The sequence below is a fragment of the Hyla sarda genome, chromosome 5 (genome assembly GCF_029499605.1).
Source record: "Hyla sarda isolate aHylSar1 chromosome 5, aHylSar1.hap1, whole genome shotgun sequence".
Classification (NCBI taxonomy): domain Eukaryota; kingdom Metazoa; phylum Chordata; class Amphibia; order Anura; family Hylidae; genus Hyla; species Hyla sarda.
Window position 1 is genome coordinate 29530548 of NC_079193.1, and position 16828 is coordinate 29547375.

General features: G+C 43.1%; 1 protein-coding gene across 2 annotated transcripts in view; it reads left to right on the forward strand.

Moving 5' to 3' along the window:
* Positions 1–16828, forward strand: part of ITGA8 (integrin subunit alpha 8) — a 234461-nt gene that overhangs the window by 141261 nt on the left and 76372 nt on the right. For both annotated transcript variants that reach the window (XM_056519092.1, XM_056519093.1), the window contains exons 20-22: positions 4793–4940; positions 6655–6747; positions 8853–8929. In XM_056519092.1, coding sequence (XP_056375067.1) covers positions 4793–4940; positions 6655–6747; positions 8853–8929 — 318 coding nt within the window. The remainder of the gene's footprint in view (positions 1–4792; positions 4941–6654; positions 6748–8852; positions 8930–16828) is intronic.

Sequence of the window (16828 nt, forward strand, 5' to 3'; positions counted from 1 at the left end):
AAATAAAGCATTACATAGTGTTCACAGAAAATAATGCACTGACACAACCCATGTACAGGTATGGGGCTGTTTTTGTCAGCCAACTTTTTTTTATTACCCGTTGAAGGGGAAATCCAATAGACGATTTGTCAAAAATACATGAAGATCACTTTGGGGATATTTATCATAACACTATGGGGGAGATTTATCCAAACCTGTGCAGAGGAAAAGTTGACCAGTTGCCCATAGCAACCAATCAGATCGCTTTTTTCATTTTTGAAAAGGCCTCTGAAAAATTAAAGAAGCGATCTTATTGGTTGCTATGGACAACTGGTCAACTTTTCCCCTGCACAGGTTTTGATAAAACTTGGCTATGATCTCTCGGGGAACTTTTTCTCTTAAATGGGTTCCATTAAATGGGTTATCTAGGAATAGCAAAACAGAGCTCATTTCTTCCAAAAAAACAGCATCATACCTGCCCCCGGGTTATGTGTGGTATTACAACTTGTCTCCATTCACTTCAATGGAACTGAGCTGCAATACCACATGAAACTTGAGGACAGGGGTGGTGCTGTTTGTGGACAAAGTCAGCTTTGTAATCATAATCCTTTATAACCCCTTTTCCTTGGGTATGGTGTTTTACTGGCAAAGCTTCGTGGGAGAAAATACGAAAACTAACTAAGCTTAGAAAAGAAAGATGAAAATTTGACTCCTTGGTGCCACCTTTTGGTAGCCATGAAAGAGCCTTGACCTATCCTTTTGTTTAGAAGGCTCTATCTACATTAAGCTAAGGTCCATTGGTTTCCTGTTTTACCCATCCCTAATGAATATCCAGCTGCTAGTGTGTATTTTCCCTGCAGCTCCCCCACAGGAGAAATAAAGCATTACATGGTGCTCAGAGAAAATAATGTACAGATAGCCCAGATCCTCTTTGTAGCCGAACTAGACTTGGTCGGTTGGTGATAGTCCCAACTAAATGGGGTTGTCTGATTCAGAAAGCCCCCACCCCTTAAAGGGGTGGGGGCTTTCTAAATCAGACAGCCCCATTTATTTACGAAACAGTTAGTAGATTATGTCCCCAAGATCAACACTTCCTTTTGGTCACATTTAGCTATTTTGTTGTATTGAGATGCAAAGTTGTGGATTATTTAAGAAAAACAAGGAAACTCCAGCACAGGGTTACGTGCAGATTTGGCTTCACTTTGAATCCAACCCAAGGCTGCAGAACCCATGAGACCACCATTTGCCACCATGCCACCCCCGCCAGCTGGGAAATATAAACAGTCTCCTTGTGTAGGCAACACATGTCTCATGTGAAATGCTGGAAGTAGTTTTGCTCTCTTGCGTCCTCCTTATCCTGAAGTGTCCACGTGTAACAGTCATAGGAAGCCCCATATCCCTGCAGGGCCCTGTCTATACAACTTCAAAGCGCAGTGAGTCCAACGACAACCCCCCCCCCCCCCCTTCCCAGAACGTTCCCGGCACGGATGTGATAATGCTTTGAAATACAGCCATGTGGATTCCCATAGTGTTACAAGGGCACAAAAAAAGATCAACGATACTGCGGCCCTAGAACATAAGGTCTTGGGAAATAACACATGCACATATGGATTTGCCTTTGAAAATATTTACTTTGAACTTATTTAGAGGTTTATGAAATACATATATCCCAAAATCTGCAATAAAGGAGATGTGTTAGACAATGCATATTCAAGTGTGCTTAGCTTCTTCTGCAAGACCCGATGTATATGACATTCAGTAACCTAAGAGGAGGGTAATTCTGTAGTACAGTGCCATGAAGGCAGGGCTTAAGTTCTGCAGGAATGTATGGGAATGGAGTTCCTGCACTTTTTCCACAGCAGAAACACTGTTCCCATTAGCAGGAATCCTGCAGGATCAGCCCTTCAGTGGGAATCTTGGGTTAGTTCCTAATCTTTTTTTCCAGGACTTGAACCCTGCATGAAGGGCATTATATGGTGGCACATACAATGCCTACAGTTCCATAACACATAGCAGCAGAGCCCTCTGCTGCTGTATACTTGAGCACTAACTTCTATTCAATCGAAGAAAGACAACCATGGACATGTACAGCAACTTTACCATTCAGTCAGAGCTGTCTTTCCAATGAGGGGGGAGTCCAAGAGGCTTGACCCAAATGAAAATCCCACAGATCTCTAAGATTAAAAGTTCCTATAAATCATTGATTAAAGGGGTACTCCGCCCCTAGACATCTTATCCCCTATCCAAAGGATAGGGGATAAGATGTCAGATCGCCGCGGTCCTGCTGCTGGAGACCCCGGTGATCGCCGCTGCGGCACCCCGCCATCATTACTGCACAGAGCGAGTTCGCTCTGTGCGTAATGACGGGCAATACAGGGGCCGGAGCATCGTTACGCCACAGTTCCGCCCCTCATGACGTCACGGCCTGCCCCCGTCAATACAAGTCTATGGGAGGGGGAGTGGCGGTCGTCACGCCCCCTGCCATAGACTTGCATTAAGGGGATGGGCCGTGATGTCATGAGGGGCGGAGCCATGACGTCACAAACTCGCTCTGTGCAGTAATGATGGCGGGGTGCCGCAGCGGCAATCGCCGTGGTCCTTTGGATAGGGGATAAGATGCCAGGGGCGGAGTACCCCTTTAAACTCTTAGTATGCTGCTTAGGTGATACAAAGAGGTGAGGGCTGTATGTGAAGGAGGTATAGGAGAAGTCACTCTCAAACCCTGGTTCTAGGATTTAATATATGATTAAAGGGATTAAAGGCAAACTTCAGCCAAAATTAACTTATCCTCTATCCACAAGATAGGGGAGAAGTGGCTGATTGCCGGGGTCCCCGGCTCTCTCAGTGAATAGCGCGTGTAGTCTACCTGTAGACTGCATGCACTCCATTCATCTCTATGGAAGCACCGGTCAAGATGCCATCAGTATACGGCTCCTTGGCTGATACCTTGGTTAACGCCTAGGTGAAGCCACAAGCATTTTCGGCCCCTTAGTAGCTTCGGCGAAAAGGGGCATCGAACCTGGATCCTTGCAAGTGCCTTTTGGCCCGGAGGTGAAGGGTAGGTTTGTTGGGGGGTCTCTATCCTGTTGGAGAAGGGCTTAGCGATAGACCTTAACCTTTGTGTGCGTTTTTTTAGTTTGACACGTTTGCACTTTTTCTTGCACTTTGGGTGATAGAGAGCACTTGCCTCGGCTCTTAAAAAAAAAAAAAAAGAAATCTCTATGGAAGCACCGATGATGCCCCGAATGCTGTACTTGGGTCTCTTCAGTGCTCCCATAAAAATTAATGGAGCGCGTGCCGATCAGAGCGCGCCTTACTGAGACCCGGGTCCCGTTCTGGAGATCGCAAGGAATCCCACCGCTGGGACCCCACACATCCAGCTCCTGTGGATAGGGAATAAGTTACTTTTGGCCGGAGTTCTCCTTTACACTTCTCCTTGAGAAGAGCCACAAACTGGCTTGTGGAGTCTTATAGACCAGGCAATGCTCCTTTGTAATATGGAATTCTCCTTCAGAAGGAATCTCTTTGTTAGAGATAGCATCCCTGCAAGTCAATGCTCTGCCCTTTAAGGGCCGGGAAACATGACTGGAATTATTAGTCAAGCCAAAATCTCCTGAAGGAGGAAGAGGTACCCAGCTGCTTCAAGGTGCTTGTGCCTCTTTAGAACAAAGCAGGGTGCTGGCTAGATAGGTGACCGGACTTTATCTTGAGTCTAAAGAGGTAAAGGTTCTTCTTGAGGCGAACACCAAACTAGATATTACTAAGGAATAGTCTTGAGCGAGCTTTATGAAAGTGCACGGTCCGCGGCGAACAGCCATAGGCTGTCTGGGAATGATGGGAGTTGTAGTTTAGCAATAGCTGGAGGCTTGCTGTTTGGGAAGACACTTGCAGAAAGTGTCTGTTTACATTATACATTTTAATATGCCTTTTTAAAACAAAAATGGTAAAAATATATAATTAGAAAAGAGTCATAATTACCACTCCTCGTTCCAGGCTGTGAGCTTCTTCTTGTGTAGCTCTGCCCCTAGTGATGTCATCGCACAGGAAGTCTCCTGAGGCGGAAAAATGTAAGTAAAACTCTCCTCACAGTATACAATATACAGCCATCTATATAGATGGCTGTATCATGTATACACCCCCCTTCCCCCAGGGAGCTAACTAGCACTGCTCAGCAATGCTAATTAACTACTTCCTTGCTGGGCTGAGCTGCGGGCACAGCTCAAACCTTACATTGCCAGGTTCGCACGTGCTGAACCTGCCATGTTCGAAAGTTTGGGGTGACGGCCGCCACGCTCCCTCACATAGACTTGCATTGAGAGGGCGTGGCCTGACTTTTCAGGGGGGCATGGCTGACCCCTGCAGTGCGCACACAGCGTTCGGTACTAAATATTCTGAGTGCTGGCCAGTGGAGTACCCCTTTAACTTGTTCTTGATCTTGCAGCAACTTTTCCATGCCTTAAGAAAAACGCAATACCAGATGACTTCTGTTGGTATGACTTGTCCTTAGATTCCAAATCATAGCCGTAGACTCCAGTTATGACCTTCCTGAAGTCACTCATTTTGAATGAGATGGTGACAGAACACATGCTCATTCAATGGCGACTAGCACCCCCATATTCCAGCCACTCTCCTTGGCTGCCAGGTTACATCGATGTCGTTCAGTTTGTTCTATTTCATATTATTTATATTAACAATGGCTAGAAACTTTCCAGCCTAACCAAAAATGCTGGAATTTAAAACTGGAGACCAGCACCTTTGGTTTGAATATTAAAAGTGTGTAATACGCTTTTATTGTTTTTCTTTTTGACTATAGGGATAAAAAAGAGCTGATTATAGGGGAAGAGAACCATATGCTCTTCATCATAAATGCAAGGAATGATGGAGAAGGTGCTTACGAGGCTGAGCTCCAAGTCAACATCCCACCTGAGGCGGACTACGTAGGCATTGAGCGCAATATGGAGGTAATCGCAATAACACATTGACCGCGTGACCTGCGGAGGATTGAGTCTGAATCATAGCTCCTGCAGATGACTGCCAGCTAAACCCTTCTCCTGCCAGGGAGCGCCCTACTGTAACAGGGCAGACATCTGGCAGCGCAGGATGCTTTAGTAAAAACTTCACATCCTATGCTTTCAAGATAACACTCGCTGTCAGCCATATCCTGTTCACTGGGAAATCATGGCATACTGTAGTTTACCGAGAGGATATTTTCGGGGTGTGTCAAATATGACTCTTCTGTTTGAGTTTATAAGACGTTGCAGATTTTTCAGCGTTATCCTGTTTCCTTTCCTTGTATAGTAATTCTGTAGGTAGAGAGGACCATCAACCAAAAATTAATGGGGTTATCCAGGAAAAAACTTTTTTTTTTATATATATATCAACTGGCTCCAGAAAGTTAAACAGATTTGTAAATGACTTCTATTAAAAAATCTTAATCCTTTCAGTACTTATGAGCTGTTGAAGTTGAGTTGCTCTTTTCCGTCTAAGTGCTCTCTGATGACACCTGTCTTGGGAACTGTCCAAAGACAAATCCCCATAGCAAACGTTTTCTACTCTGCGCAGTTCCCGAGACAAGCAGAGAGGTCAGCAGAGAGCACTGTTGCCAGACAGAAAACAACAACTCAACTTCAGCAGCTGATAGTTATTGGAAGGATTAAGATTTTTTTATAGAAGTAATTTACAAATCTGTTTAACTTTCTGGAGCCAGTTCATATATATATATATATATATATATATATATATATATATATATCAAGTTTTTTGTTCTGGAATACCCCTTTAACATACCAAAGAGAGAAAAATTTAAGTGAAGGAAAATTTTAAAAAGTCTGCACTGTATGTAGAAGCAAGTGTTCAATTTCTCTTTAGCGCCTCTACAGGCAAAATGAAGGATTGCATAAATTGCTTTGAAATGAGTGGGCTCCGTAAAGCATGGATGTGTTGGTTCCTCCAGAGTAAGAGGAACTCTTTGAGGCCACTGAGATAATATCAGCTGTACTATGAGCAGTCCCAAAGCCTCAAGCTGTACTACTAATATATTTTTAATAATTATATATTTTTTCTGGTAACTCTATTTTTTAAGGTCTACAAGTTCTTCATGTCAACATTGCACCTGACAGAAATCAAAAGCAGATAAAAGAATCTCAGTAGTGCAGCCTCAGGCTTTGTGCCTATAATATCAAACTATCTTATATAAGCACAAAAAAAAAAAAGATATTTAAAGGGGTACTCCACTGCCCCTGCTGCGGGGTTGTGACATCAGGGCAACGCCCCTTATGACATCACATCACGCCCCCTCAATACAAGTCTATGGGAGGGGCGTGGCGGCTGCCACGCCCCTCCCATAGACTTGCATTGAGGGGAGTGATGTGACATCACAAGGGCATGGTGTGACATCACGAGGGCGTGGTCGCGACATCACGACGACCGCACCCTGTGCTCGGAACAAAATGTTCCAAACCCTAGGCCAGTGGAGTGCCCCTTTCATTTTCATCTCTGCTAATATAATTGACATTATAGGCCCAAAGCCTGAGGCTCCACCACTGAGAGATTCATCTGTAACTTTTTTCAGACTTGAATGTACATTCTGAATGTTTTTCTGTAACATTTCCTTTTCTTTATTCCTTACAATTATCCAAATGTCACCTATTTTATCATTATCTTTTATTTCTTTAGGGTCTAAAACAGCTTAATTGTGAATACAAAATGGAAAATGAGTCCCGAATGGTCATATGTGATCTCGGAAACCCCATGGTTGCTGGAACTAATGTGAGTAGCTTGCCAAATAGTGTGAATGCATGGACTGTGAGTGTTTGGACTGTACAATGTAAATTTAGTTTAAAGAAAAAAAAAATTAATTAAAATTTTTCAATAAATGGTTTATTGATTTTTATTTTATGCACCGTAATTATTTTTTTATAGACTTTTTGAGAGTGGGAAAGACAAGAAATTAACAAATTATTATATTTTTTAACTAAATGTATTCTTCACAGTTAATTGATATTTCAATGTTTGCGGGCCTTATCACTAGTTTGGGGGGTGTTTTCTTTATTTATTTATTTTTACATGGTATTAATCTCCATAGATTTTATAGTTTAATCTGCTTGCAATATGCCATAATCTTCACGTGTAACAAACTATACTTTAAATGTATAGACCTATTCTAAGTCAGTAATGAACAGAGAAATAAAATAAAGAAAGAAAATACAAACTACATGTACTCCCAAAATTAAATACCTAAAAAAACAAATCTATCAGTTAACAGATTTTTTATTTGGGGTCCGCAGTTAAGTAGGAGAAAATGTCCACATACATAGAATTTGGTTTGTGGTAAAGGTATGCCATTTTCAGGAATTTTTTTTCCATAGGGTTTTCAGTGTAACATTAAAAATACTCAGAACGCAATGAGCCAAAAAAGAAAAAAATACATTAAATAAAAAAGGCAAAAAAAAAAAAAGTCACTGCAGTTTTTCATGCTGTTTCTCGAGTCAAAGCCAAAATTGTATGCAGCAGGAAGTAAAATTGATTTCTTTAAAGGGGTACTCCGGTGGAAAAACTATATTTTTTTCTTTTTTAAATCAACTGGTGCCGGAAAGTTAAACATATTTGTAAATTACTTCTATTAAAAAATCTTAATCATTCCAGTACTTATTAGCTGCTGAATGCTACAGAGGAAATCCCTTTCTTTTTGGAACACTGATGACATCTCTGCTGACATCTCTGTCCATTTTAGCAAACATATGCTAAGGGCAGCATGGTGGCTCGGTGGTTAGAACTGCTGCCTTGCAGTGCTGGGGCCTTCGGTTCAAATCCCACTAAGGACAACAATAAATAAAGACTTATTATAATAACGTCAGCAGAGAGCAGTGTGTTCATGATGTCATCAGAGAGCATTCCAAAAAGAAAAGAATTTCCTCTGTAGTATTCAGCAGCTAATAAATACAGGAAGGATTAAGGATTTTTTAATAGAAGTAATTTACAAATATCTTTAACTTTCTGGCACCAGTTGATTTAAAAAAGAAAAAAAAAATAGTTTTTCCACCGGAGTACCCCTTTAAATTTCTCATTCCTTTTCACTCCACTTCTGGCTTTGGCTCAAGAAAAAAAGAATAAAAAGTTGCCATGAAAAATGCATTTTTTTCCAGACAAAAAATTTTTTGGGGTGTTTTTGCTTGTTTTAAACACCAACCTTCTATGCAGTTTTTTGTTTAGTTTTTTTAAAGGAAAAGAGAAGTATAGAAGAAATTTTTATACTTTTGTGTTTTTTTGATCTACTTCTGATTTTGACTTTAATTCTTAAAGGGGTTATCCAGGAAAAAACTTTTTTTTTATATATCAACTGGTTTCAGAAAGTTAAACAGATTTGTAAATTACTTCTTTCAAAAAATCTTAATCCTTTCAGTACTTATTAGCTGCTGAAGTTGAGTTGTTCTTTTCTGTCTAAGTGTTCCCTGATGACACGTGTCTCAGAAACCACTCAGTTTAGAAGCAAATCCCCATAGCAAACCTATTCTTCTCTGTGCAGTTTCCGAGACAAGCAGAGATGTCAGCAGAGAGCACTGTTGCCAGACACAAAAGAACAACTCAACTTCAGCAGCTGATAATTATTGAAAGGATTAAGATTTTTTAATAGAAGTAAATTAGAAATCTGTTTAACTTTCTGGATCCATTTGATATATATATATATATATATATATATATATATATATATAAAGTTTTTTTCCTGGAATACCCCTTTAATCCACTTCTTCAGACTCAGTCATCAGCTTGTTCAAGGACAACGGCATTATTACTGTATCTGACTATACAGCATGGTCAGTGATGCCACTTACCCTATAACAATCCTGACCTTACAGGTTTCTGGTCTGTTTTAGCTCTCGCTCGGTTTACGATTTGTGGTCCAGAGGTTAGAAAGTGCTGACAGCATCAAATTTGACCTTTTTGTAAAAAGGTAAGGGCTATTATTATTATTATTATTATCATGTGCATATTTGTGATATGTTTGTCCAAAACTCAACATATTCCATTGTCTTCATTTTCTTAATTATTGTTCCTAATATATGGGGGTCTTCATAGGATACCACTTTATTTTAAAAAAAAACTTGTAGCCACACTTTAAATAGCCTTTTTGGAGCCTTTTTCAAGCATAGTGATACATCATATGTGTGGGGTTTAAATACCCACTAAAGTGCTTAATACATACAACATCAATTAAGTGTTATTTAAAAAAAAAAAAAAAAAAACTATAGTGTCTGCTACACTACAACATATGAGAAACGTGACCGGTCTCTATGGGACCACAGACACCAAAACGCTGTCAGCGGAGCCGAGGGAGATCAGTGCACGATCGCTGCCGGCAAAAACAACACATCAGGAGGACAGGGCCGCACAAGCAAGTAGAATTGATAAATAAAACAAAGTGCGCATTAATATTAAATATCAAGTGACTCTTATAAGCATATAATTATAAAGTGTAGAATTGTAAGGCAAGCTACCATTATATGCATAAAAAGAAAAAGTTATAAAAGGCACAGGCACCCAGTTCCAAATTATTATGCAAATTCTATTTAAGTGTCCCAAAAATTAAATATTTTATTTTTCAGTTTAACTCATGAATGGCATTGTGTCTCTTTTGATCACTGAAAACAATCTCGGACACCTGTGGTAATTAGATTGCCAGGTGTGCCCAATTTAAGGAAAAACAGGTGTTCCACATTATTAAGCAGACACCATTTTCAAGCAATATGGGGAAGAAAAAGGATCACTCTGCTGCCGAAAAGAGTGAAACAGTTCAATGCCTTGGACGAGGTATGAAAACATTAGATATTTCACGAAAACTTAAGCGTGATCATCGCATTATTAAGAGATTTGTGGCTGATTCAGAGCCCCGACGGGTTTGTGCAAATAAAGGCACATTGAGGAAGATTTCTGCCAGATCCATGCATCGGATCAAGAGAGCAGCTGCTAAAATTCCATTACATATCAGCAAATAGATATTTGAAGCTACTGGTGCCTCTGGAGTCCCACGGACATCAAGGTGTAGAGTCCTCCAGAGTCTTGCAACTGTGCATAAACCTATTCGGCCACCACTAACCAATGCTTACAAGCAGAAACGGCTGCATTGGGGAGAAAAATATATGAAGACTAATTTTCAATCAGTCCTGTTCACTGATGAGTGCCGTGCAACCCTGGATGGTCCAGATGGATGGAGTAGTGGATGGTTGGTGGACAGCCACCCTGTTCCAACAAGGCTGCAACTTCAGCAAGGCAGTGGTGGAGTCATGTTTTGGGCCGGAATGATGGGAAGAGAGCTGGTCAGCCCCTTTAGGGTCCCCGAAGGAATAAAGATGACCTCTGCAAAGTATGTGGAGTTTCTGACTGACCACTTTCTTCCCTGGTACAAAAGGAAGAACAATGCTTTCCGTAATAAAATCATCTCATGCTGCAAAGAATGTCTCTGCATCAATGGCTGCTATGGGGATAAAAGGAGAGAAAGTCATGGTGTGGCCTCCATCCTCCCCTGACCTCAATCCTATTGAGAACCTTTGGAGCATCCTCAAGCAAAAAATCTATGAGAGTGAGAGGCAGTTTACATCCAAACAGCAGCTCTGGGAGGCTATTCTGACATCCTGCAAACAGATTCAAGCAGAAACTGTCCAAAAACTCACAAGTTCAATGGATACTAGACTTGTGAAGCTGCTATCAAATAAGGGTTATATGTTACAATGTAATGTGACCTGTTAAAATGTTTAAAAAGTTTAAATGTTGTTAAAAGTTTGATTGAAATAGCCTTTGATTTCAGTAAATGCTGCAAACACAACAAATGGCGATTTTCAGTTTTTTACAACCTATAAAGTGTTTTGAAACTTACTGTGCGTAATAATTTGGAACAGTGCATTGTAAGATTTTTATGTTTAAAAAAAATTCTGTTATCATTAGGAGGTTTGTTCAATAAAATTTTAATTGTACTCTTAATAGTTGATAAAATGAGATTGATGATGACTGTTATTTACATCGATTATTTTGGTGAAATGAGAAAAATATCATTTGCATAATAATTTGGAACAGGGAGTAGTTGCGAAACAATCAAATACCGCTGGGGAGAAACAGCAGGTTATCCTAATACGCAGGGCCGTCTTTAATGCAGGGCAAAAGGGGCAGCTGCCCTGGCCCCACGCTAAAGGAGATAGCCACCACCGGTTCAGGCAGGGCTGGCCCTGCCTCTGCGCTGCGGCTAGGGGTGGACTGACACGTCGGGCACTCGGGCAGTGCCTGAGGGCTCGGGTCTCAGGGAGAGCCCACCGCTGCTGCCAGCGCACCCCCACTCCTGGCCCCATCACCATTTTTTAAAATAAAATAAATGCGGCTGGGGCCACCCTAAAAAGCTCCCCTCCCCACCGCAAGGCCCCCTTTACTAGTGATGCTGAAGGGTACTTCTTGCTGTGGGCCAGTCCCCCGGTTCCAAGTGGGGCAAAAAAATTACTTGCCCAGGGTCCAATCAAAATTAAAGACTGCCCTGCTAATATGGCCATAAGTGACAATCGGACCAAATATCCATGGCATCCAGAGGGTCCGCCAGACCCCATGAACAAAATGTATCCACTTGTCTACATTTAAAGATCCTCACGACAGAACAATATCTGTTTCTTAGGCTCGCTATATAACTGCAGGGAAACTTCCTGGTTTGTAGGACAGTGTTTACCTTATCCCTCACCATGTTCGGAAAACACTCTCAATGGGGAATATTAACACTTATGGCCATTAAAGGGGTACTCCACCGGAAAACATTTTCTTTTAAATCAACTGGTGTTGGAAAGTTAAACAGATTTGTAAATTACTTCTATTATAAAATCTTAACCCTTCCAGTACTTATCAGCTGATGTATACATGTATACTACAGAGGAAGTTCTTTTCTTTTTGAATTTATTTTCTGTCTGACCACAGTGCTCTCTGCTGACACCTCTGTCTATTTTAGGAACTGTCCAGAGTAGGAGAAAATCCCCATAGCAAACCTATCCTGCTCTGGACAGTTCCTGAAATGGGCAGAGGTGTCAGCAGAGAGCACTGTGGTCAGACAGGAAGGAAATTGAAAAAGAAAAGAACTTCCTCTGGAGCATACAGCAGCTGATAAGTACTGAAAGGATTAAGATTTTTTAAAAGAAGTAATTTACAAATCTGTTTAACTTTCTGGCACCAGTTGATTTAAAAGAAAATGTTTTCCAGTGGAGTACCCCTTCAAGCACTTACATGTCAAAGTCTACCTGCGGAAGGAAGCATGAAGTGCTCCAAAATCTCCTGGTAGATGGATGCGTTGACCCTGGACTTAATGTAGCACAGTGGACGAACACCAGCAGATGACATGGCTCCCCAAATCATAGTAATTGGGGGGGGGGGGGGGGCTTTGGGGTATTCATGAGCTGTTAGCCATAATCATCACAATTATGAAAAATCATGGCTTGAACTATCTTGCTTTGCATGTAATGAGTCTTGCTCATATATTAGCTTCACCTTTTAAGTTGTATTACTGAAATAAATGAACTTCATATTTTTCGAGTTTTATCTGCCGGAATGTTTTATCTTTTCATTATGCCTGGGCTGCAAAAAATAAAATTACAAACCTTCTGTAACTCACCTTCCATTGCTCCTCCGACGTGCCAATATTGGTCTTCTGGGCCCGGTCTTCTTCTTTGTCTCACTGCGATCAGCATATCTCTGGCCATAGTGATGTCCTACCTTGGCCGGTGATACGTTGAGCGCAGTGTCATGTAAAGACTCTGCCTTCTCCCTTGGACCATTATATGACACTGCACTCAGCATATCACCGGCCGAGGTGGGACATCACTGCAGATGGCGATAATCTGATTGCAGTGTGATGCGACGGACTTCAAGATGCGGAAGAAGACTGGGCCCAGAAGATAGATGACCAATATCGGCACATCGGGGGAGCGAAGGAAGGAGAGTTACAGTTTGTTATTTTATTTTTTCCTGCGCACAATGAAATGATAAAACATTGCAGTGTATATCTCCTTTAAAGAGACTGAGAAAGCTGGGTGGCACCCATACTGCATGCCCCCCAGCTTTCCTAGTCTCCTAGCTGCTTGCCCTCCCTGCACTCCACACTGCAGCAGTGCTGCCATGCCCTCTCCCAGCACTGATGTCTTCTCTCAGCCCACAATAAATCTTCCCTCACTTAACCCTCCCCGTCCCCTCTCCCTGCCCCTACACACACTTCTCTGCACCTGCCTCCTGTACAGTTAAATCATACTTTACCATGATGTCGGTGATAATCTCTTTAGATTTGAGAAAATCTCAATTATTTTGCCGTTCTATGCTGGATTATAAAATTTTTCATTTTATTTATTTATTTTTCACTGGAATGTGATTGGATATTCATATTATTTAGTAATATAATAAGACATTGTGATAGGTTATAACACTGTATATAGAGATACCAGCCCCACGGATGCCCTTTTCGTATATTTCCCTTCTTGACACATCATGTAATGTCTACTTCTCTGACCTTTACACCTCATTGTTCTAAGCGGATAAAACTATTTTGAAAGTTTAAGAAAAATTCTGATAACACAGCGTGAAAACTTATGGTCAGAGCAAAAGGGAAGGAAACGGTGACAAAGAAGGATTATTCTCCCAATGTGCCGACCTTGTGGTGATCTGTCTTACCATCAGACATGTTTGTCCAGTAAGAAGCAGCCATTAATCTTCCCAGAAAATCTGCATGTTATTAATGAGGGTGACCCTGTGTGGACGCACCGTGATGGTGACGTTGGGGTCAATGGGGCAGATAGATCTCCACTATGTGGGTACGAAGGTGATTGTCAGGAGCTGAAGATTGATGAGAGGGATTTCCATCACTCCCACCAGTGTCAGAGGTGAAGGGGTTTTCCTGGAGGGTAAAATGGGAAGAAATCATATATCCTACTGAATGTGTGAAATCTATTAATCCAGCACATAAACCTGCCTGTAATATTGAAGTTATACAAAACCAGAAATAAAAGACTAAGCAGAGATAAAAAATTAGGACATTTTGATTACAAAAAAAAAATCCCATTATAAATACATACATTACACTTCCACTAGTAGCAGGTATAGTAAAATGCGCCTGGCACTGCATTATTTAGACTTAGCTAAGCGGGTGTGCAAATGTCCCGGTCAGTGCAGGGTTCAGTGAGTAGGTGGGGGTGCTCAGTCCTATATAATGCAGGGACCGACAGGGACCGGCAGGGAACGGCTTCTTGGTCTGATGAAGTAGGCGCTGACCTACGAGACAACTGTCACACCCTCCAGTTGGGTGATGCCCGGCGTCCACATGCAGGCTTGCAAGAAGCCGTTCCCTGCTGTTTTATCTTGCTGAAAATGTAAGAATAGAAAACGGTGTGGTGAGTGCTATCCAATTTCTATGCACGTAACATACATTACACTACTTATCCTGTACTGATCCTGAGTTATATCCTGTATTATACTCCACAGCTGTACTCACTATTCTGCTGGTGAGGTCACTGTGTATATACATTACATTACTTATCCTGTACTGACCCTGAGTTATATCCTGTATTATACTCCACAGCTGTACTCACTATTCTGCTGGTGAGGTCACTGTGTACATACATTACATTACTTATCCTGTACTGATCCTGAGTTATATCCTGTATTATACTCCACAGCTGTACTCACTATTCTGCTGGTGAGGTCACTGTGTATATACATTACATTACTTATCCTGTACTGACCCTGAGTTATATCCTGTATTATACTCCACAGCTGTACTCACTATTCTGCTGGTGAGGTCACTGTGTACATACATTACACTACTTATCCTGTACTGATCCTGAGTTATATCCTGTATTATACTCCACAGCTGTACTCACTATTCTGCTGGTGAGGTCACTGTGTACATACATTACACTACTTATCCTGTACTGATCCTGAGCTATATCCTGTATTATACTCCAGAGCTGTACTCACTATTCTGCTGGTGAGGTCACTGTGTACATACATTACACTACTTATCCTGTACTGATCCTGAGTTATATCCTGTATTATACTCCAGAGCTGTACTCACTATTCTGCTGGTGAGGTCACTATGTACATGCATTACACTACTTATCCTGTACTGATCCTGAGTTATATCCTGTTGTTACGCCGAGCGCTCCGGGTCCCCGCTCCTCCCCGGAGCGCTCGCTACACTCTCGCTACTGCAGCGCCCCGGTCAGATCCACTGACCGGGTGCGCTGCGATACCGCCTCCAGCCGGGATGCGATTCGCGATGCGGGTGGCGCCCGCTCGCGATGCGCACCCCGGCTCCCGTACCTGACTCGCTCTCCCTCGGTCCTGTCCCGGCGCGCGCAGCCCCGCTCCCTAGGGCGCGCGCGCGCCGGGTCTCTGCGATTTAAAGGGCCACTGCGCCACTGATTGGCGCAGTGGTTCCAATTAGTCTGATCACCTGTGCACTTCCCTATATCACCTCACTTCCCCTGCACTCCCTCGCCGGATCTTGTTGCCCTTGTGCCTAGTGAAAGCGTTCCCTTGTGTGTTCCTAGCCTGTGTTCCAGACCTCCTGCCGTTGCCCCTGACTACGATCCTTGCTGCCTGCCCCGACCTTCTGCTACGTCCGACCTTGCTTCTGTCTACTCCCTTGTACCGCGCCTATCTTCAGCAGTCAGAGAGGTTGAGCCGTTGCTAGTGGAAACGACCTGGTCACTACCGCCGCAGCAAGACCATCCCGCTTTGCGGCGGGCTCTGGTGAATACCAGTAGTGACTTAGAACCGGTCCACTAGCACGGTCCACGCCAATCCCTCTCTGGCACAGAGGATCCACCTCCTGCCAGCCGGCATCGTGACAGTAGATCCGGCCATGGATCCCGCTGAAGTACCTCTGCCAGTTGTCGCTGACCTCACCACGGTGGTCGCCCAGCAGTCACAACAGATAGCGCAACATGGCCACCAGCTGTCTCAACTGACCGTGATGCTACAGCAGCTACTACCACAGCTTCAGCAATCATCTCCTCCGCCAGCTCCTGCACCTCCTCCGCAGCGAGTGGCCGCTTCAGGCCTACGTCTATCCTTGCCGGATAAATTTGATGGGGACTCTAAGTTTTGCTGTGGCTTTCTTTCACAATGTTCCCTGCACTTGGAGATGATGTCGGACCAGTTTCCTACTGAAAGGTCTAAGGTGGCTTTCGTAGTCAGCCTTCTGTCTGGAAAAGCTCTGTCATGGGCCACACCGCTCTGGGACCGCAATGACCCCGTCACTGCCTCTGTACACTCCTTCTTCTCGGAAATTCGTAGTGTCTTTGAGGAACCTGCCCGAGCCTCCTCTGCTGAGACTGCCCTGCTGAACCTGGTCCAGGGTAATTCTTCCGTTGGCGAGTACGCCATACAATTCCGTACTCTTGCTTCTGAACTATCCTGGAATAATGAGGCCCTCTGCGCGACCTTTAAAAAAGGCCTATCCAGCAACATTAAAGATGTTCTGGCCGCACGAGAAATTCCTGCTAATCTACATGAACTCATTCATCTTGCCACTCGCATTGACATGCGTTTTTCCGAAAGGCGTCAGGAGCTCCGCCAGGATATGGACTTTGTTCGCACGAGGCGTTTTTTCTCCCCGGCTCCTCTCTCTCCTCTGGTCCTCTGCAATCCGTTCCTGTGCCTCCCGCCGTGGAGGCTATGCAAGTTGACCGGTCTCGCCTGACACCTCAAGAGAGGACACGACGCCGCATGGAGAATCTCTGCCTGTACTGTGCCGGTACCGAACACTTCCTGAAGGATTGTCCTATCCGTCCTCCCCGCCTGGAAAGACGCACGCAGACTCCGCACAAAAGTGAGACAG